Source organism: Saccopteryx leptura, chromosome 1 (assembly GCF_036850995.1).
Source record: "Saccopteryx leptura isolate mSacLep1 chromosome 1, mSacLep1_pri_phased_curated, whole genome shotgun sequence".
Lineage (NCBI taxonomy): Eukaryota > Metazoa > Chordata > Mammalia > Chiroptera > Emballonuridae > Saccopteryx > Saccopteryx leptura.
The window spans coordinates 251276838-251298869 of record NC_089503.1 but is presented as its reverse complement, the minus strand read 5'-3'; the positions used below and the strand labels follow the sequence as shown (position 1 = coordinate 251298869).

The 22032-nt window shown below is 45.0% G+C and overlaps 1 protein-coding gene and 1 non-coding gene across 2 annotated transcripts in view; one reads left to right on the top strand and one right to left on the bottom strand.

Annotated features, from left to right (window-relative positions):
• The window catches only part of LDLR (low density lipoprotein receptor), a 45312-nt gene that overhangs the window by 6361 nt on the left and 16919 nt on the right, over positions 1-22032 (top strand). The window contains 7 exon segments of the mRNA XM_066345998.1: positions 5386-5508; positions 6330-6452; positions 10195-10578; positions 13325-13447; positions 16036-16158; positions 18152-18271; positions 19044-19169. Of these exon segments, the coding sequence (XP_066202095.1) occupies positions 5386-5508; positions 6330-6452; positions 10195-10578; positions 13325-13447; positions 16036-16158; positions 18152-18271; positions 19044-19169 (1122 nt within the window).
• TRNAV-AAC (transfer RNA valine (anticodon AAC)) lies at positions 2384-2459 on the bottom strand. Its single transcript has one exon. It is a non-coding gene; the product is annotated as a tRNA-Val (tRNA).

Below are 22032 nucleotides of genomic sequence, written 5' to 3'. Positions count from 1 at the left end.
ATTGAATATTCACTGAGAAAGAAATAATCGTGGGTCTACAATGTTGTATGTGCCATGTCGTGTTTCAGTAATAAGTAAGAAGTACACAAAGCCATTTGTGCGCTTGGTATATCGCGTACTCTCTCAAGGTCTCCAGTGTGGAGCTATGTGTCTCATAATCGCATCTCCCGGCACTGTACCAATCCTTGACGAATTGTCATGTCAAATACAAATACATCACATCACACACAATTTATCGACTCTGCATCGATCGAATACGGACATTTACAGATTAGTCTTCCAATATCAAAAAGGAGGACATGTAGGAGGACACTTTTCAAGGGAGGTCAGAACTTACCAAAGAAGGACTATCCTCCCTAAAGGAGGACAATTAATCACATTAATATAAGAAACTGCAAGACTGTCAATGCTGCAGAGCATTTGAGATCTTGCTTCATGGTAGTTGTCAGTTTGGCTCAAATAAACTCTTATAAAAATTCTCTACAGGTTTGGACGTTCTTAACGTCTACAGCGGTAACCAAAGCTTTGGCCCTAATGGGAGGAGGGGGATGATGGCAGGAGCTTCTCCTCCAAGATCCTCATTACCATTGCCCTTTGCATGAACTTCCTTTTTAGTTTTTTTTTCTGAGAATCCTCAAATTCCAATTGCTTTTTGCCCACCCAGCGTGTACCAACAGCAGGGAGTAGTGTCATTTCCCCCTTTCAGCATGATTATGATTACAATTCAGCTGTGAGTCATTGGGGTGTATTGTAGAGGCATCTCCAAAGTGGACATACTGTTCCAATCTGTGGTTAGGCAATACAATTATCAGAGCGTGAAGGCAGATTCCAAAACTCAGTATACTCCAGGGGTCTCAAACTCAACTCAGCATGTGGGCCGCAGAGCAAGATCACAGCCGTTTGGCAGGCTGCACTAGGTCTACAAAAGGCAACTGTTACGCAACACTTTTCTCACTGCACTTGAAAACAAAAAAAAATCAGTACAACAAGCACAATCGTACATGCAGTTTACTCAGTGTCACAAAACGACCAGAAACTGTAGTTCACATCACAACTGCTGTTAACTAAGCTAATATCTAGCTAGGATGCTAGAGAAATGAAAAATACAAGTAGGCCCCTAGGCTTACTTAATTTTATCCAAAATATTTTGAACTTCGTGGATTAGTCTGCGGGCCGCACAAAATTGTTCGGCGGGCCACATGCGGCCCGTGGGCCGCGAGTTTGAGACCCCTGGTGTACTCCCTTCCTCTCACCTCCTCTCTTCTACTCTTGTCTTTGTCACTTGTGTCTTTAATTCACACTTACCAAGCTCTGTTGATTCTTCAAAACATTCCTTATTTTTCTCTCACTTTATCACCTCTATCTTCCTTTGGGGCTTCCTCTTATTTCTCCTAATATCTCACCTGACTGGTTTTCTAATCTTTGGTGGGAGCATTGGAATTGAACTTTGAAGACCCAGAGTTTTGTTTTTTACTTAAAGTATAATTGACATACTATTAAATGGACAGATATTAAGTGAACAACAGTTCAGTGAGTTTTTTTGTCTCCTATCCAACAGTTCAGTGAGTTTTTGTAAACGTCTGTTTCCATGTACTGTAATCACTTCCCATTTGGACATAGACTAGTTCTAGCCTCCTAGAGTTTTGTGCTGCTTTCTCTGATTTAATTATCACTCCCACACACCAGAGGCGACCACTAATCTGAGTTCTGTTATAGCAGGGGTCAGGAAACTTTTTGGCTGAGAGAGCCATGAACGCCACATATTTTAAAATGTAATTCCATGAGAGCCATACAATAACCCATGTACATTATGCATCATCCAATAAAAATTTGTTGTTGTCCTGGAGGACAGCTGTGATTGGCTCCAGCCACCCGCAACCATGAACATGAGCAGTAGGAAATGAATGGATTGTAATACATGAGAATGTTTTATATTTTTAACATTATTATTATTTTTTTTTTTGTGGCAGAGACAGAGAGAGTCAGAGAGAGAGACAGACAGATAGGAAGGGAGAGAAGTGAGAAATATCAATTCTTCGTTGCGGTTCCTTAATTGTCCATTGATTGATTTCTTTTTTTTTTATTTTTTCTGAAGCTGGAAACGGGGAGAGACAGTCAGACTCCCGCATGCGCCCGACCGGGATCCACCCGGCACGCCCACCAGGGGCGACGCTCTGCCCACCAGGGGGCGATGCTCTGCCCATCCTGGGCGTCGCCATATTGCGACCAGAGCCACTCTAGCGCCTGAGGCAGAGGCCATAGAGCCATCCCCAGCGCCCGGGCCATCTTTGCTCCAATGGAGCCTTGGCTGCGGAGGGGAAGAGAGAGACAGAGAGGAAAGCGCGGCAGAGGGGTGGAGAAGCAAATGGGCGCTTCTCCTGTGTGCCCTGGCCGGGAATCGAACCCAGGTCCTCCGCACGTTAGGCCGACGCTCTACCGCTGAGCCAACCGGCCAGGGCTGATTGATTTCTTATATGTGCCTTGACCGGGGGGCTATAGCAGACCGAGTGACCCCTTGCTTGAGCCAGTGACCCTGGGCTCAAGCTGGTGAGCCTTGCTCAAACTGGATGAGCCCGTGCTCAAACTGGCGACCTCGGGGTCTCGAACCCAGGTCCTCTGCATCCCAGTCCAACACTCTATCCACTGCACCACCACCTGGTCAGGCTATTTATTTATTTATTTTTATTAAAGATTTGTCTGCAAGCCAGATGCAGCCATCATAAGAGCCACATCTGGCTCGCGAGCCATAGGTTCCCGACCCTGTATTATAGATTAGTTATGCCTGAACTAGAACTTCATATAAATATATAATCAGAGTAATACCCTTGAATAAAATAAGTCAGACACATGTAATGTTCAGCAATTTATCTGTGTTTATATATATATATTTTTTTAATAATTTTTTTAAAAAATTTTATTTTATTCATTTTAGAGAGGAGAGAGAGAGAGAGAGACAGAGGGGAGGAGCTGGAAGCATCAACTCCCATATGTACCTTGACCAGGCAAGCCCAGGGTTTCGAACTGGCAACCTCAGCATTTCCAGGTTGACGCTTTATCCACTGCACCACCACAGGTCAAGCCTGTGTTTATATATTTATCAGCTATTTGTCCCTTTTTATTGCAGAGTCTTGTCCCATTGGATGAACTCATTACCTACCTGTTTTTAATCTGAATTTCAAGTATTTACTCTTTTCAGGTTTTTTTCTGTAAGTTCTCCTAGGGATGGAATTACTTTCCAGAGATGTGATTTCTGCTTCAAGAATGATGCATGCATAAATTACCTTTGTGCAAAACAACCTAATGGCAACATTTTGCACAAACCAGTAAATGATATTTTTGGTCATGGCTAATGCTCAAAATCAGCTGATAAAAGGAAAGGCCTTAATCTTCTTACGCAGATAATAAATCATATAAGGAACATAGCTTTTGTATAGCCAGTAACCAAGGCTACCATCACAGCTTCCTGGCCAATGCAGGTTCGCATTTGATCCAGACAGATTATAGAGAAACAATTGAACCAAAAGCTGGTGGTCCATTGTCCTTTATTCTAGCTCACACCTGGCAAGCGAGTAAAAACATACTGGGCGCCAAAACCCACTCATTCAGGGCTCACAAAGCTACTGACTCATCCGAGTTTTCCTAGAATCAAAGGCTTCTACCTCACCAGTCTTACTGACCTTTGTTCCTCATCTCCTTCTCCTCCACTAACTGGCTTCTCCTTCCCCATTCCATCATTTTGACTGCCTCCTCCACGTGGCTTCCCTGTCCTGCTATACCATGGGCTCTTCCTTTTACAAGAAGGTGATCACTCTCCCTCATAACAACTGATCTCTCTTCAAATGGCCTCCTAGCTCCTCATTTTAGAACCTTTTGGTGAAAAAGCCCTCCCCTAACACATTAGCATAACCACGCTCCTTTCCCAGCAAGAAGGCAATTAATATTATCACCTAGGCAGTGCCCATCTATGTGGGCTGCACCATCTTTAACAAAGTGAGCAAAATGTATCTTTTCTGCCTTCAATCAGCCTTCAATCAAAACTTATGTTTTACAGGCCCTGGCCGGTTGGCTCAGTGGTAGAGCGTCAGCCTGGCGTGCAGGAGTCCTGGGTTCGATTCTTGGCCAGGGCACACAGGAGAAGCGCCCATTTGCTTCTCCATCCCTCCCCCTCTCCTTCCTCTCTGTCTCTCTCTTCCCCACCTGGAGCCAGGGCTCCATTGGAGCAGAGTTGGCCTGGGTGCTGGGGATGGCTCTATGGCCTCTGCCTCAGGCGCTAGAATGGCTCTGGTTGCAGCAGAGCAACACACCGGATGGGCAGAGCATCGCCCTCTGGTGGGCATGCCGGGTGGATCCTAGTCGGGCGCATGCGGGAGTCTGTCTGACTGCCTCCCCTTTTCCAACTTCAGAAAATACAAAAAAAAACAAACCCAAAAAACTTATGTTTTACATACTATTTGCTTACAGAACATTGACTCATGAGGAAAATCTTGCTACTTTTATATTTTTATCTTATTTCCTTATTTATTCAATATAAAGCATGCTGAGATAAGCCAGATCAGAATTTTTATTAGCCTTATTGTTTTAGTTTACATGGGAAATGAAAGTTTAAACTTCAAGCTTAAAAGATTATTACCAGTTAATCACCAACCAATACAAATTGGTTGATTCCAGTTTACACACAGCAATGCATTCTAAATTAAAGCATAATATCCAAAATGAAATGCAGTCAATGTAATTTTGATCTCTTCCAAGGTGCAAAATCATGTACTTTAGTAAATTTCCCACTTAGTTGTCATTTTTATCTAAAACTCTGACTTTTTGTAGGAAAAGTTTTCTCTTATTACATCTAAGGCTACTACTGTTTCTGTTCCATTTCTTTTGATTTGACATTCAGGTATTTTATTATCTTTGCTGCTGGGTCTCTGCTCTCTGGCCTCCACATTAATAATTAACCATAATTTTTCTATTTCCATTCTACCTACTGGAGAAAGCTCCTCCAGTTTTAATGTTTTGCAGTGTCAATTTTTCTCATTACTGTTTCCAACACAGGTTTATAATATGCTAAATAATTTTCTTTGTTACTGTGCATGAAAGTTCTAATATTATTCCCAGATTTCAATAGATTCATACTTTAGACTCAACAACGAATATGTCAAAGCCTTACACATTGTTGACAAGTCTCACTTTGGATGTGATTTTTGCATCCTTTGCTACACTTTTGGTTCATGAAATTTAATTTGTTGTGCAGGTTTCATTTCTGGGGACTGGACTGTTATGATAGGGCTGCATTTCTGATCCAGTCTTCAGTTGGCAGGAAACAGACATAGGTACTGCGGTCAGTTTCTGATCCTGGCATTGAACCTTTCTTCCCCTTTCCTTCTCTCTCAGTGGAAGACAAATGTGAGAGAAACGAGTTCCAGTGCCAAGATGGGAAATGTATCTCCTACAAGTGGGTGTGTGATGGGAGTGCCGAGTGCCAGGACGGCTCCGATGAGTCCCAGGAAACGTGCAGTGAGTCCACTTTGGGCATGCAGCATCCCAACCCTTTCTGATGATAGTGGGCGACAGATGAGGTGGATTTTGGCTATCAGATTGATATGTTCAAACACGAATTGGGAGATGGGGAGTGAAAATATTACTAGAACTTTCCTTGAACAGGTCTTTTTAAAAAAGGGAGGTGAGCCTGACCAGGAGGTGGCACAATGAAAAGAGCATCAGCCTGGGATGCTCGGGACTCAGGTTTGAAACCCCGAGGTCCGCCAGCTTGAGCATGGGATCATAGTCATGACCCCATGGTCACTGGCTTGAGCCCAAAGGTCACTGACTTGATTCCAAGGTCACTAACTTGAACAAGGGGTCAATGGCTCAGCTGGAGCCACCTCCCCCGGTCAAGGCACATATGAGAAAGCAATCAATGAATAAAGTGCCACAACTATGAAGGTGATACTTCTGATCTCTCTCCCTTCCTATCTGTCTGTCCCTCTCTCTCTCTCTCTCTCAAAATAAATAAATAAATAAATAATAGAAAAGGGAGGTGAAATTCACACAAGATTAACTATTTTATTTTTTCATTCATTTATTGATTGATTGATTTTAGAAAATTAATCATTTTAAAGTGACTAGTTCACTTTAATACATTCACAATGTTGTGCAATCAACCTCTATCTCGTTCCAAAAGCTAGCACCTGATTCTTAACAACCTCCATAAAATTTTGACCTTGAAGGTGGGATTGGCACTCTCTAAAATGTCTAGGATCTTCCTTGCACAGCTAGGACTGGGGGGGCAGATTGGCCTTCCCTTCAAGTAAGATTCAATCCTGTTTCTCCTACAGTGTCTGTCACTTGCAAGTTGGAGGACTTCAGCTGTGGGGGTCGTGTCAACCGTTGTATTCCTCAGTTCTGGAGATGTGATGGCCAGTTAGACTGTGAGAATGGCTCGGACGAACAGGGCTGTCGTAAGTGTGACCCCTCACTGGCAACCCAAGTGGGTCCCCAGCTTTTATCAGAGTTTGTTTCCCAGGAAGCCCCACACAAAGGGTGAATCAGCTGCTTTTCCTTCAGCTCTACCTCCTGGGAGGCTCATACAAAGCCCCCTCCTACCCATTGAAACCCATTTTGACTAAAAGGCATCATAGCAAGTAGTAACAGTGCCCCTCTTAGGGTTATCATCACACTCAGTGAGGCTGTCCTTGCTAAGTGTCCACCACATGCCACATGCTTCTGTCAGTGAGCCACTGTGACCACTGTCAGCCACCCCAGGAAGCTAAGCACACAACAGGTACTCAGCTCAAACAGTAGGTATAAGACTCGCTCATCCAGCTCTGGCTGGTGGCTCAGTGGACAGAATGTTGGCCTGGCATGTGGATGTCCCAGGTTCAATTTCTGGTCAGGGCACACAGGAGAAGCAACCATCTGCTTCCCCCTCTTCCCTCTCCCCCTTTTCCTTTTCCCCTCCTGCAGCCAGTGGCTTGATTCTTTCGAGTGTGGCCCCAGGTGCTGAGGATAGCTTGGTTGGTGCAAACGCATCAACCTCAACACTAAAAATAGCTCAGCTGATCTGAGCATCAGTTCCAGACAGGGATTGCCAGGTGAATCCTGGTTGGGGTGCAGGAGTCTGTTTCACTGTCTCCCTTCCTCTTACTTAAAAAAAAATAAAGAAGAAGAAGAAAGACAGCCTGACCAGATGGTGGCACAGTGGATAGAGCATTGGCCTGGGACACAGAGGACCCAGGTTTGAAATCCCAAGGTCGCTGTCTTGAGCCGAAAGGTCACTAGCTTGAAGCCCAAAGTCACTGGTTTGAGCAAGGGGTCACTTGCTCTGCTTAGCCCCCCGGTCAAGGCACATATGAGAAAGCAATCAATGAACAACTAAGGTGTTGCAATGAAGAACTGATGCTTCTCATCTCTCTCCCTTCCTGGCTGTCTGTCCCTCTCTCTGTCTCTCTGTCTCTCTGTCTCTGTCACAAAAACAAACAAAACAAAAAAAACACATCTAACCTTCATTAGTAGTCATCTGATGAAATGATTTCTTGGGGACCATTTTAAAATGAAATGAATTGGTGTTCTTTTTCACGCACTCTTTTTCTTTTCCCTTCTAATTTCACTGAGATATAATTGACATATAGCGTTGTGTAAGTGTAGGCTGTGGGGGCGGTGGTGGCCACAGCTGTGACTTGGAAGGCAGATGTGGCAAGGATGAGGATGCCCCTCCTGCTTTTAAGGCATTCTTGCTGAGCAAAAGTGAGAAGATCACCATTAACAAGGAACCATGGCACCCAATGCTTGTTTGTTCACCATCAACAAAGAAGATCACACACTGGTTTGATCCCAGTCAGGGCACATACAAGAACAGATAGCTGTTTCTGTCTCTTTCTCTCTCCCTTCCTCTCTCTCTCAAATCAATAAAAAAATTTTAAATAAAAAAAAAGAACAACAAAGATCAGTCCTGGCTGGATACCTTGGTTTGTTGGAGCATCATCCCAAAGCACAAAGGTTGCCAGTTCGATCCCCAGTTAGGGCACATACAGGAACAGATCGCTGTTCTTCTTTCTTTCTCTCTCTCCCTTGCTCTCCCCCTAAAATCAATAAATTTAAAAAAAGAAGAAGAAGAAAATGATGATACGCTGGAAGCATTATTTAATTATAGCTGTTGAAGGTCCCACAGGTGCTATTTGCTGGCTACAAACTCCTTACCACTTGGAGCATAAAATCATCATTGATGTGCAGACCACACCAATACAGCCCCCAGGAGGCCTCAGCTAGCCCTCCTGCTGGCTTCCAGATAGCCATCAAAGACAAGAGGGAACTGAATAACAGTCTGCAAGGAGTCTTGCTTGGCCAGTTCTTGTGCTGCACCAGACTATTTTTCAAGCACCATGTGGAGTATAGCAGCTTCTCCCAGCCATGGGCCTCCTTGGAGATATCCTGGAGAGCCCCTCACCCCCAATATCGATGTGTCCTGTACATAGATTCTGTACCATCTTCCTCATACAGTGTAGCGGGAAAAGACCCGGATGTGGACTAAAGCAAAGGTGACTTCACAGCAAATAGATTGGCAGATTCAGTGGAGGTGGATTACCCATCTCGAGACCACTCTTGGGGCCATATTTCAGAGTGCATTGGCCCAGAGACCCAAATTTTTATGTGAGAGGGTGGCAGGGACAAACTTCTTTTGGACCAACAACTGGGAACCTGGGGGGCCCCTGGGGAGGCAGTCTTGAGCAGGAGGCTGCAAACCCGTGCACTTCCTGGAGTCTCTGCTGTAGAAGCGTTAGCTGCCAGGCCTTTCTGTCTTACTCTATGTAGCAACACCAGACGGGACCCCCAAACAGCTTTCTCTTATATAGTAGAGACTTTAATAAAAACATTCACCAATTAAAACAACATCAACAAACATTGTGAACATTTAAAGAGTACAACATGATAATTTGATACACATACATGTTCGGCCCTCTGTAAGAGCTGGCTTCACCTCCACAGACTCAACCAATCACACACAGACTGAAAATATTGGGGGGGGAGGAAATTCCAAAATGTTCCAAAAAGCAGAACTTGAATTTGCTGTATGTTGATAACTATCCTGAATTTAGGCAAATGTGTAGGCATAACCTGCTGTGGCTTATATATAAATACACTGCTCACAAAAATTAGGGGTATTTCAAAATGAATATGAACTGATAAAATATCCCCTAATTTTTGTAAGTAGAGTAGATACAGGACTTGGCTGAACATTCTCAGATTTTGGTCGCTGCAGGGTTTCTAGAACCAATCCCTCCAAGATACTGAGAGATGATTAGATCGTGAAGTGATTAACCCAGTAGGGTCACTTAACACTTCTATCAACTCACTGTAGTTACCACTGTGGGGGAGGTGCTGGTCTCTTTCAATAATAACAGAAATAACAGCAAACGAATTAGCGCTTCCAGTGTACCAGCCCAGCCTGAGGGCTTTACTCACAGGTCTCCATAATAACAACTTGATTCACAGAGGGGACCAGGATGCAGCTGGTGAGTAGGAAGTTCCCAGTCTAGGACCCCTAACCACTTTCTCCCACTTCTCCACGGTCCACTTAACTGAGGTCTGACCTCACTTCTCAGTGTTCCCATCTGTGGAATGGGCTAGTGTTGAGAGGCAGAGGCTCCTGGTGTAAGGCTAAGGGCTGCGGTCGCTGCCATACACACGCAGGTTCCCATTAGATTCAGAAGGCGGTAAAGAAACAGTGGAGCCAAAAAGTGGTGGGCCATTCCTTTATTAAAGTCTCGCACAGGCCTGTGAGCAAACACAGGGAAAAAACACTTCCCTTTCACTCAGGGCTCCCAAAGCCACTGTCACATTCTCCGGTTTCTCCTAGAATCAAAGGCCCACAAGTCTCAGCAGAGCTCACAAAAGCCCCTCACCTCTGTTCCCCATCTCCTTCTTCAAACTTTCTGCACAAACTGGCTTCTTCAGCACCCTGCATTCTCTCTGCTCTCACTCTGCAAACGTGGCTTCTCTCTCCCTCTCATCCAGCAAACATTAGCAAGACAGTGGCCCTTCCCAAGCAGAAAGGTAATTTGCAATTTCACCAACCACATACCTGGCGCTGCCCAGCACAATTTTTTAACACTAAAAGTAAGCAAACTCAGAAAATACGAATTTTACAAACTCATTTGCCCAACACCTAGTAACTGAGTTTTCATCTCCCATCCGTTCCCGCAGCCCCGAAGACCTGTTCCCAGAACGAGTTCCGCTGCCAGGACGGGAAGTGCATCTCCTCAGAGTTCGTCTGCGATTTGGACCACGACTGCTTGGACGGCTCCGACGAGGCATCCTGTCCCACGCCCACGTGCGGCCCCCTCAACTTCCAGTGCAACAGCCTCACTTGCATCCCTGAGCTGTGGGCCTGCGACAGTGACCCTGACTGCGATGATGGCTCAGACGAGTGGCCGCAGAACTGCAGAGGCCGCAACACATCCGCCAAGCATGGGAACCACCCCTGCTCCGCCCTCGAGTTCCACTGCCCCAGCGGCGAATGTATCCACTCCAGCTGGCGCTGCGATGGCAGTCCTGACTGCAAGGACAAGTCTGACGAGGAGGACTGCAGTAAGGGCGCTACGGGCTGACCCCTCACCAGTCTCTGTGCTGCCTCAGATGTGGGACTGGTGGTGGTGGTGTTTTTTGTGTGTGTGGTTAAATGATTTCAAATCACTTGCCTGTTTAATTCGTATCTTTTTAAAGAGGGGAGTAAGCCACAGCTGCAGTATTATTTTGGTTCAGAAAGAATCCTGGTGTCCAGGCCTGGCTGGTGATGTGAAGCTGTGTGACCCTTGGTCAGGGACTCAACCTCCCTGTTGCATGGTGTTCTCCCCTGTAGAATGGGCAATAAATAGCATTGGCCTTAGTGCTGGCATTAGAGTCCATTGCCACCCACTGGAACGTTCTGCAATGGTGGAGCTGCCCAACCTAGTAGCCACTAGCTAACGTGGGTAGTGTGACTGAAAAACAAAATTTTTGTTTCATTTTAATTAATCTAGAATTAACTAGCTACCCATAGTTAGTGGCTCCTGTGTTGGAGACAGTGCAGATAAAGGAGACGACCCTGGCTCTGACCCTGGGTCAGTGCTTCTAAAACCCACAAGCCATTATTTTGAGTCTGGCAATGGAAAACCACTGTGAATCCAGATGGCTTTTTCCTCTCTGTGTCAGTTTTCAGAGAGTTGTAATGGCTGTGTAAATGTAATTAGGCTTTTTGAAATGTCATGTTTTCAAAACAATGCATAGCTTTGTATGTGATCTGTTCTAAAACTTAACACAAACTCATTTAATTCCCATATTGTGAGCAGGCTCCTCCACTCTTTACCAATGGGGAAACTGAGGCACAGAAAGGCAGCATAATCTTCTGAAGACATAGACCTGAGAAAACCAAAAATCCCATCCTATTATTTTAACTCTCTTCAGAGTTCTGCTTTGCTAAAGTTATCTTTGGTTGTTGCTTTTGTTGTTCTTTAATGCAGAGATAAACATTTGGGTTAAAAATACGATCATTCCCCTTTTTACATAGGTCACAGCAGAGCAATTATCCACTTGAACAATACAGCACTCCGAAATTTTGGGGAGACATATATATATATATTATATATATATATATTATATATATATATATAATATATATAATATATATATATATATATTTTTTTTCCCTGAAGTTGGAAACAGGAAGGCAGTCAGACAGACTCCCGCATGAGCCCGACCGGGATCCACCCAGCATGTCCACCAGGGGGCGATGCTCTGCCCATCTGGGGCGTCGCTCTGTTGCGACCAGAGCCATTCTAGCGCCTGGGGCAGAGGCCATAGAGCCATCCTCAGCACCCGGGCCAACTTTGCTCCAATGGAGCCTTGGCTGTGGGAGGGGAAGAGAGAGGTAGTGAGGAAGGAGAGGGGGAGGGGTGGAGAAGCCGATGGGCGCTTCTCCTGTGTGCCCTGGCTGGGAATCGAACCGGGGACTCCTGCTCGCCAGGCCGATGCTCTACCACTGAGCAAACCGGCCAGGGCCTGGATATATTTTTTTAAAGGTGGAAAAGGGCCTGACCAGGAGGTGGCACAGTGGATAGAGCATCGAACTGGGATGCAGAGGACCCAGGTTCAAGACCCCGAGGTTGCCAGCTTGAGCACGGGCTCATCTGGTTTGAGCAAAAGCCCACCAGCTTGAACCCAAGGTCCCTGGCTCCAGCAAGGGTACTCGGTCTGCTGGAGGCCCACGGTCAAGGCACATATGAGAAAGCAATCAATGAACAACTAAGATGTTGCAACACGCAACAAAAAACTAATGATTGATGCTTCTCATCTCTCTCCATTCCTGTCTGTCTGTCCCTGTCTATCCCTCACTCTGACTCACTCTCTGTCTCTGTAAAAAAATAAAATAAAAAATAAATAAATAAATAACAATTTTTAAAAAAAGGTGGAAAGGGGATCATTTTGCTCACAGAATTCTGACTGCCATTCTGAAATCAAAATTTTAAATTGTATACATTTTTATTGTGAAATACATCCCATAGGAAAGGATGAAAAATGATATAGCTCAGTGACTTAACATAAAGCAAATCCTGGTGAGGTCAAGGTCTGACCACGGCCAGCAGTCCCCTACTCCAGGCACCATGTGTGTCCTCTGAGTTTTAGTTGTAATGTCTTATCAAATGGCATCCTGTCATCAACATTTTTCATGTTTGTAGTCTTAGTCATTTGAACGACTGAATTATAATTGGTGGTTTTTTGACCTAATTATCATGATTCACTTGGCCTGCCTCTGTCTAGATTGGGACCATATCATTGCTTTTCTACTGAAGATAGCTCATTGAGTGTGTAGTTGTTTAATGAATTATGCGATCTAAAAAATGCATATGAGGCCCAACTGGAAAGAAGTCTAGGAAACCCTTAATAGTTGTGGTGGGATATTTGGATTCAGGGTTTCTTCCTCTTTTCAATTTCCCACACTTTGTTACTTTAGTAATAATTTTCCATGATTCTTCTTTATTAAGGAAAAAATTATTCTGCCATAAAAGAAAGAAAATCTTCTAAAATTTACATTTTCCCCATAATGGGAAGGAAGGCCACCTCTTTCCTCTTTTTCCTGCTTGAAGAAGCAGATAAAATGGATGAGCCACTGTCTCCTACTGGTGGAGGAAGCTGGGTGTGTTTCTTCATGTCTAAAACTCCTCCACCCACATGCTGTCCCCAAGGCCCAGGGCAGCCAGCTCCTGTTAGGCTGTCAGGAAATTGCTTCTTCAAAGGTGGGGGTTCTGCCATCTTTACCTCTCCCTGAGAAAAATCAAACGCGTCCTGTCTTTTCTAGCTGTGGCCACATGCCAGCCTGATGAGTTCCAGTGCCGGGATGGTACCTGCATCCACGGCAGCCAGCAGTGTGACAGGGAGCACGACTGTAAGGATATGAGTGACGAGCTTGACTGCGTCAATGGTGAGCTCCGTGCTGAGAGCCCTAGGCGGTGGTGGGGTGATGGGGTACAAGCAGGATGGATCCCATATGAGGACAGAATCTCCCAGGTTAGCCTCATACCTGCTATGTGTCCTTGGGCAAGTTACTTGGCCGCTCTGATCTGAAAAAAAAAATGTGCATAATGAAAGCACCTACTTCAGGACTATGAGACTGAATGAAGTCAAAGTATACAGAGCCTATATCTTTGGGCTCAGAGTTACATGCACCATAAATTCCATGTAAAAGACTTTCCTGAATTTACAACACTGCAATTCCACTCCTGGGAATGACCCCAGGAGAAATTTGTACCCATGCCCTAGGGAATAGGGCTCAGGAATGTGCAGAGCAGTGCTGTGCTAATAACAAACTGCTGGAAACAGCCCGTGTGTGCATAAGCAATAGAACTACTGTAATTCAAAATGTCTTATTGTGGTAAAATGCACATAAGGACACTACTTTTTACTTTTTTTTTACATTTTTATTAAGGTATTTAGAGACTGAAACCATCTAGTGAACAAAAAGTTAAATTCTTATATTGCACTATCTTTTTAAAATTGTAAAATATGTATAACATAAAATTTATCATCTTAACCATTTTTTTTAACAATAATTCTTTTTTTATTTTTACTTTTATTAATTTTTAGAGAGGAGAGAAAGTGAGAGAGAGAGAGAAGGGGGAGGGAGGAGCGGGAAGCATCAACTCCCATATGTGCCTTGACCAGGCAAGCCCAGGGTTTTGAACTGGCGACCTCAGCATTCCAGGTCGATGCTTTATCCACTGCACCACCACAGGTCAGGCCTCATCTTAACCATTTTTAAGTATCCAGTTCCACAGCATCAGCACACTCACATTGTTGTGCGCCCATCACGGGCATCCATCGCCGGAACTTTGTCTTCCCAAACTGAAACTCTGTCCCCATTAAGCACTCACTCCCCACCCACCCCCAGCCCCTGGCACCCGCCATTCTACTTTCTGTCTCTGAATGACCCCTCTGGGGCATAAGTGAAATCGTCTAGTGTTTGTCCTTTCGTGACTGGCTAATTTCATGCGTATAATGTTCTCCATACTCATCCACATTGTATGTAGCATGTGTCAGACTTCCTTCCATTTTAAAGCTGAATAACATTCCATCGTATGGATAGGCCACACTGGGTTTATTCAGCCATCTGTCAATGGATACTCGGATTGCTTTTATCTTTGGCTGTTGTAATTAATGCTGCTGTAAACACCGGAGTGAGAAAATAATAAAATGGTGATGAGGTCACACAGTGGAGTATCATACAGCTCAGAAAATGAGGCTGTAGCCCTCAGCAGCAGCACAGGTGAACCTCACAACTTCAAGGGTAAGAGCAAGAAGCAAGTTGCAGGAAATTACCAGATATAGTTCTTTTACAAGACTCAATAATAAGCAAAATTCAATAATATATTATTAACTCATATATGTTTGATGGGACTAATAATGTTAAAAAATAAGGGAATGGTAAACCCAAAGTTCAGGATCATTGTTATCTCTGGGGGTGTAGCAGAGAGTAGCAGGATGGGACAGATAAGGGTGATTTGTAATCTAGGTCAGGGGCCTGGAAACCTTTAGCATAAACAACCAGATAGTAAATACTTTTGGCTGTGTGGGCCATAGTCCCTGTTGTATCTATTCTACTCTGCTATTGTTGCAAAGAGAAAGCCACAGATAGGATATAAATAAATGGGCTGGGCCCAGTGCCAATAAAACTTTTAATATTTAAATATTTTAATATTTAGACAGTGAACCAGCTTGGCCATGGTTCATAGTTTGCCCAATCTTGGTGACATTCTAATTTTTTTTAAAAGATTTTATTTATTGATTTTATTTTATTATTTTATTTTTATTTTTAAAAAAATTTTTTTTTAATTTATTCATTTTTAGAGAGGAGAGGGAGAGACAGAGAGGAGAGACAGAGAGAGAAAGAAGGGGGGAGGAGCTGGAAGCATCAACTCCCATATGTGCCTTGACCAGGCAAGCCCAGGGTTTCGAACCAGCGACCTCAGCATTTCCAGGTTGACGCTTTATCCACTGCGCCACAACAGGTCAGGCTTATTTATATATTTTAGAGAGAAGAGAGAGAAAAAAGTAAGGGCAAGGAGCGGGGAGCATCTACTTGTAATAACTGCTTCTCGTATATGTCCTGACTGGGCACCCCCAGGTTTGTTCAGACCGGCGACCTCAGCATTCCAGGTGTACGCTTTATCCTCTGCACCACCACCGGTCAGGCGGCATTCTAATTCTTAAACTGGGTTCATAGGAATTCAATAATTATTATGTTTTATTAGTGAATACATTTGCATATTATCTTTTTTATTGATTGATTTTATAGAGACAGAGAGAAGCATTCATTTGTTGTTTCACTTAGTTATGCATTCATTGGTTACCTCTTGTATGTGCCCTGACCTGGTATTGAGCCCACAACCTTGGTGTTTTGGGATGACACTCTTAACCAACTCAGCTAATTGGCCAAAATTATATTATTAAAAAGTATACTAAACAGGGTCCTGCAACTCAGAAGCACCTGACCCTCTTCTTTGTCGCTCATAGTGACTCTGTGCGCGGGGCCCAGCAAGTTCAAGTGCCACAGTGGCGAATGCATCACTTTGGACAAGGTGTGCAACTCGGTTCGGGACTGCCGGGACTGGTCGGATGAGCCCCTCAAGGAGTGCGGTGAGCTGAGGGCGCAGCGGCTCTAGGGGCTCGTGGGGAGCTGGAACTGGGACCCAGATATGGGTGCTGTGGGGTACAAGGCTCCAGCCTACCCAGTCCCCTAAATGCTTTGGCTCTGGAACAAGACAGATGTGGGGATCTTGGGAATCAGTGGCTTTGCTTTCGCATTTTCGTTTTCACATCTGTAGGATGGGACTGAAGTTACACATCCTTGAGCTGCTGGAGATTGGCTGATGTGATGCTTGTAAAGTTTCAGCGATGTTCTGTGACCCATAGCTATGCAAACGTTTGGACTCTTCCATATGGTCTCTGTCGCAGTTAGACCAACTAGGCCATCATAGCAGGAGAGCAGCCATGTGAATGCGTATGAATGCATGTCAATGTGTGTGGATATGCTCCAGGAAAACTTTATCACGCACGCTGAAATTTGCATTTCATGGACCTTTTATGTGGTGTGAAATAGTTTTATTTTGATTCTTATTTTTCTTCTTAACTATTTAAAAATTAAAAATCAGTCCTAACTATTGGGCTGTTTAAGAACAGGTGGTGGGCTGGCTTTAGCCCACGCTTGGCGTAGAGAGCTAGAGCATGGATTCTGGAGCCAAATATCATGGGTTCAAGTCCAGCAGTCATTTAACTTGTCCATGCCTCAGCTTCCCCAGCTACTTTAGGGTTGTTGAGAGGATTAAATGAGTTAATGTATATATGTAACCCTGGAGTGGTTTTTGGTTTTTATAACTCAAAAAAGTTTTGGCCCTGGCCGGTTGGCTCAGTGGTAGAGCGTCGGCCTGGCGTGCAGGAGTCCCGGGTTCAATTCCCGGCCAGGGCACACAGGAGAAGCGCCCATCTGCTTCTCCACCCCTCCCCCTCTCCTTCCTCTTTGTCTCTCTCTTCCCCTCCTGCAGCCGAGGCTCCATTGGAGCAAAGATGGCCCAGGCGGTGGGGATGGCTCCTTGGCCTCTGCCCCAGGCGCTAGAGTGGCTCTGGTCGCAACAGAGCGGCCCCCTGGAGGGGCAGAGCATCGCCCCCTGGTGGGCAGAGCATCACCCCCTGGTGGGCGTGCCGGGTGGATCCCTGGTCAGGCGCATGCGGGAGTCTGTTTGACTGTCTCTCCCAGTTTCCAGCTTCAGAAAAATAGAAAAAAAAAAAGAAAAAAAAAGTTTTGTTGTTTTATTTTGTTTTTGTGGGAGAGACAGAGAGAATCAGAGAGAAGAACAGATAGGGACAGACAGACAGGAAGGGAGAGAGATGAGAAGCATAGATTCTTCGTTGCAGTTCCTTAGTTGTTCATTGATTGCTTTCTCATATGTGCCTTGACTGGGGGGGGGGGGGAGGCTACAGCATATCAAGTAACCCTTGCTCGAGCCAGCAACCTTGGGCTCAAACTGTTGATCCTTGCTCAAACCAGATGAGCTTGCGCTCAAGCTGGCGACCTCGGGGTCTCGAACCTGGCTCCTCCATATCCCAGTCCGATGCTCTATCCACTGTGCCACCGCCTGGTCAGGCTCAAAAAAGTTTTTAATTGTGGTTGAAAGTAACAAGATTTATCCTAACCATTTTTAAGTGTACAGCTCACTAGTCTTAAGTACACTCACATTGCTATGCGGCCATCCCCACCGTCCACCTCCAGGACTTTCTCATCTTCCCAAATTAAACCTCTGTCCCTACTAAACACTCACTGCCCCTCCTGCTCCCTGGGCACCCACCAGTGTACTCTTTGTCTCTATGAACTTGACTCCTCTAGGACTTCATCTAGGTGGGATCATACAGTGTTTGTCCTTTTGTGTTGCCTTATTTCGTTCAGCATAAGGTCCTCTAAGTTCGTCTATGGCATTGCACGTGACAATGGTTATTTTAAGTCTTCTGGGGGTCATGGATACTTCACTGACCTCACATTCATTGTGGTGGTTATAAGATAGTGAAATAGAGAGGGTGGCTGGAAGGAGCAGCTGGAGGCCTGAATGTGACCAGTCTGTGCCCCCACCTGGCACAGGGACCAACGAGTGCCTGGACAACAAGGGTGGCTGCTCCCATGTCTGCAACGACCTCAAGATTGGCTACGAGTGCTTGTGTCCTGAAGGCTTCCGGCTGGTGGACCAGCTAAGATGCGAAGGTGATTCCCAAGCAGAATGGGCTCCCGGCCTCCTCAGCCCTTTCCTTTGATGTGGTGGCCAAACCCCTTTGTGCCTTGGTTTCCCCATCTGTTACATGGGCAGCCCCCACACACAGGCTGTTAGAAGGATGTAATAAGATGCCATAGGCACACAGAGGCGGATTAAGGTCGGTTGAGGCCCCAGACGCAGATGAAAATATTGGGCCCCTTTAAAAAAAAGAGAGACAGGGAAAATAAAAATGCATGTTAACCATATTTTAAAATAAATAAAAAATATTATGTACTATTAATGTTAAAATTGCACATATGAAACCAAACTTGGTGTCATTAGAAAAAAGTGTAAAGTTGGGGTTTTGCGGGGCCCTTCAGAAGTTGGGGCCCAGGGTGAGCGCTCGGAGCGCCCGCCTTTAAATCCGCCTCTGCAGGCACAGGGAGTTGAGCACAGGCTTAGCCCACGAGGAGCACTTGGTATTTGCTTTTTGGGATTAATAATTAAAAAAGAAATCTCAACTGATGCAACTTTGTCCTGTTAGCCTTACTCCAGACATGAATGCTAAGGTCAGGGTCATTGCTGGAGACGATTCTTAGCAGTTTTCATGATTTTATTTCTGAACTTCATAGTCACTGAGACACCAGCCCTGGAGATATTCCACAGAGGAGATGGCTGTCCCCCTTTGCAATTGTGGGGCTTAGCTTTGGATCAGAGCCCATCACTCTACCTGTGGCCTGTGGGGAAGATGCCCCAACCCTCTTTCTCTGTCCTGACTTGTAGATATCGACGAGTGTCAGGACCCCGACACCTGCAGCCAGCTCTGTGTGAACCTTGCGGGCAGCTACAAGTGCGAGTGTGAAGAGGGCTACCGGCTGGACCCCCTCACCAAGGCCTGCAAGGCTGTGGGTGAGTGCGCGGAGGCGGGGAGGGAGGGCACTGGCTTAGCCACTCCGAAAGCAAACCAGTGAGGAGTTTCATCATCTGAACTTTTCAGTCTAAAACGACCTGTGGACAGGGGTTTTGCTCCCGAGACCTCTGGCAGGTTAAAGAGCAATGCAGTTAGGAATTAGGCTTGCTAGAAGGCTGCCCTCATGAATCCGGCTTCTCAGCAAACACAGGTCAACTCCACAGAGGATGGTTTGCAGCCCCCAGACCTTGCTGTGGATTTCAGGGGACAAGAGATAGAAAGCCATGGCCCCAGACAGCCCACACCTCCAGCTCTTCTTAATAGCTAAATGTGCTTGCACCCTATAAAAAGCAAGTGCATTTAAAAGAGATCAAAATGGCCTTGGCCAAGTAGCTCAGTTGCTCAGTTGATTAGAATGCTGTCCCGACATGATGAGTTTACAGGTTTGATCCCTGGTCAGGGCACATACAAGAATCAACCAATGACAGCATGAGTGAGTCGAACAATAAAAATGGATGTTTCTCTCTTTCTCTCTCTCTCCCACCCTTCTTTTCTCTCTATTAATTTTTCTCTCTAAAAATAAATAAATAATTAATTAAAAAGTAAATTATAGAGACCAAAATGTAATAGCACATAATGAAACAAAATAGTCAATATAGTCAAGTATTTTTTTCTAACTGATGTTTAGGTCAGAACTGCAAGCATGCACTGATTTTTAGAGTCTCTAATTCAAGGGATCCCATGTTTTAGAGGCATAATTGTTCTGGCAGATGTCACCTGGATGGTCGCCCAAACAGTCTTTGTTTTGCATAATGTTCTGCTCTTACAGTGTGATTCCTGCGAAGGTCAATTTTGCAGATATATATATATATATACTAGAAAGCCCGGCTGTCATACGAAATGACCGCTGTTCTAGATATTATAAATTGTAATTAAAATGATTTGTGCAAAGCTGTCTGCTAATTCAAACTGAATTACCCAGGGTAGGCAGTGAGGATGCCCCTTTGCTTACTGCCCCACGGGATTTCCGCCTTCTACTTGCTTAATTGCTTAAAGTAGAGTGCAATGAAGGAAACCACTGGCGGTACATTTCTTAAGAGCCACCGCTAGCTCAATAAATAAAGGTGATTTAAATAATAAAATGTTAATTCACATGTCAAAGATCTCTTTGTACACAACATTTCTTGTGTAGATCTTTCCATCATTTTTAAGCTCGCCTTGCAGAGGACCATCAATTATTTTTAATTTTACGTCCATTCTTTCACGAACTCTTGAACAGGCAACATAAAGTTGACCGTGTCCAAATGCAGGCTCAGGTAAAAAAATGCCAACACGCTTAAGCGTTTGGCCCTGAGACTTATTGATGGTCATAGCAAAGGCAAGTTTTACAGGAAATTGTCTACGTCTCAATTGAAACGGCAACCCTGTTTGAGATGGAGCCAAATCAATTCTTGGAATGACATGTATTTCACCTTTAGAGGAGCCAAAGACTTAGCTATTATGACATTATTTTTCAATTGGAGAACCTCTAGTCTTGTACCATTGCAAAGACCCCTTCTGGTGTTAAGATTTCTTAACAGCATAATAATTGCTCCAATCTTTAACCTCAATTTGTGAGGTGGCATGCCAGAAGGCGGGACTATTTGAATGCCGTGGCAACTTCACCCCATTGGCTAGTACAGTTACGCAAGCAACCAATACGCTATCGGCGACAGACACTTAAGCCGCATATAATAAAGAGAGAGATATATATATATATTCTGGAGGCCTGAATGTGACCAGTCTGTGCCCCCACCTGGCACAGGGACCAACGAGTGCCTGGACAACAAGGGTTTTTTTTCCTGTAAAAAAGTATATATATACTTTTTTTTTTTTTTTAATTTTTCCAAAGCTGGAAACGGGGAGGCAGTCAGACAGACTCCCGCATGAGCCCGACTGGGATCCACCCGGCACGCCCACCAGGGGTGATGCTCTGCCCATCTGGGGCGTCGCTCTCTTGTGACCAGAGCCATTCTAGTGCCTGAGGCAGAGGCCACAGAGCCATCCTCAGTGCCCGGGCCAACTTTGCTCCAATGGAGCCTCGGCTGTGGGAGGGGAAGAGAGAGACAGAGAGGAAGGAGAGGGGGAGGGGTGGAGAAGCAGATGGGTGCTTCTCCTGTGTGCCCTGGCCGGGAGTCGAACCTGGGACTCCTGCACGCCAGGCCGATGCTCTACCACTGAGCTAACTGGCCAGGGCTGCAGAAATATTTTATAGCTTCTGTTTCCCCAAGAGTCTCTTAAGCTTTAATTCCTTCTTCCCTGTCGTCATCCTTTTAGACACCCTCTTCTCCTCCCTCTGACATATCCCCATGCCATGTCCTGTTTCTGGAGAAAATTGGGGGTCCATTTCCTGAAATCTTCCAGGATTTGATATTTTCCTTTCATTCCAATCTGTAGGGGTCAGTATCTGTACAGATGCCATCCTGTTGGTGGGGATGGTGTCATGGGAAGGGATAGTATGAGTGAGGTCAGTCGTAGAAGTGGTCAGTTTGTTGATGCATATTGATGTCATGGTTACAACACAGAGTCAGAGACCCAGGTTCAAATCCTGGCTCTGTCACTCACTAGCTGTGTGATCTTGGGCAAGTTGCTTTCCCTCTCTGAGCCTCAATCTGTTTATCTGTAAAAAGGGTTGACAACAGTATCTACTTTGTAGAAGTATAAGGATCAATGAGGGAAAACTTAGTAGGCAAAACACTAAAAGAATCCCCCCCCCAAAAAAGAGAATTCCCCACTTGAAGGAATCACTCTGTACACATGAACCATTATCTTTTCTTCATCTTTCTGTTCTAAAATGTAGAATGCTGGGGCCTAGGTGTTTTC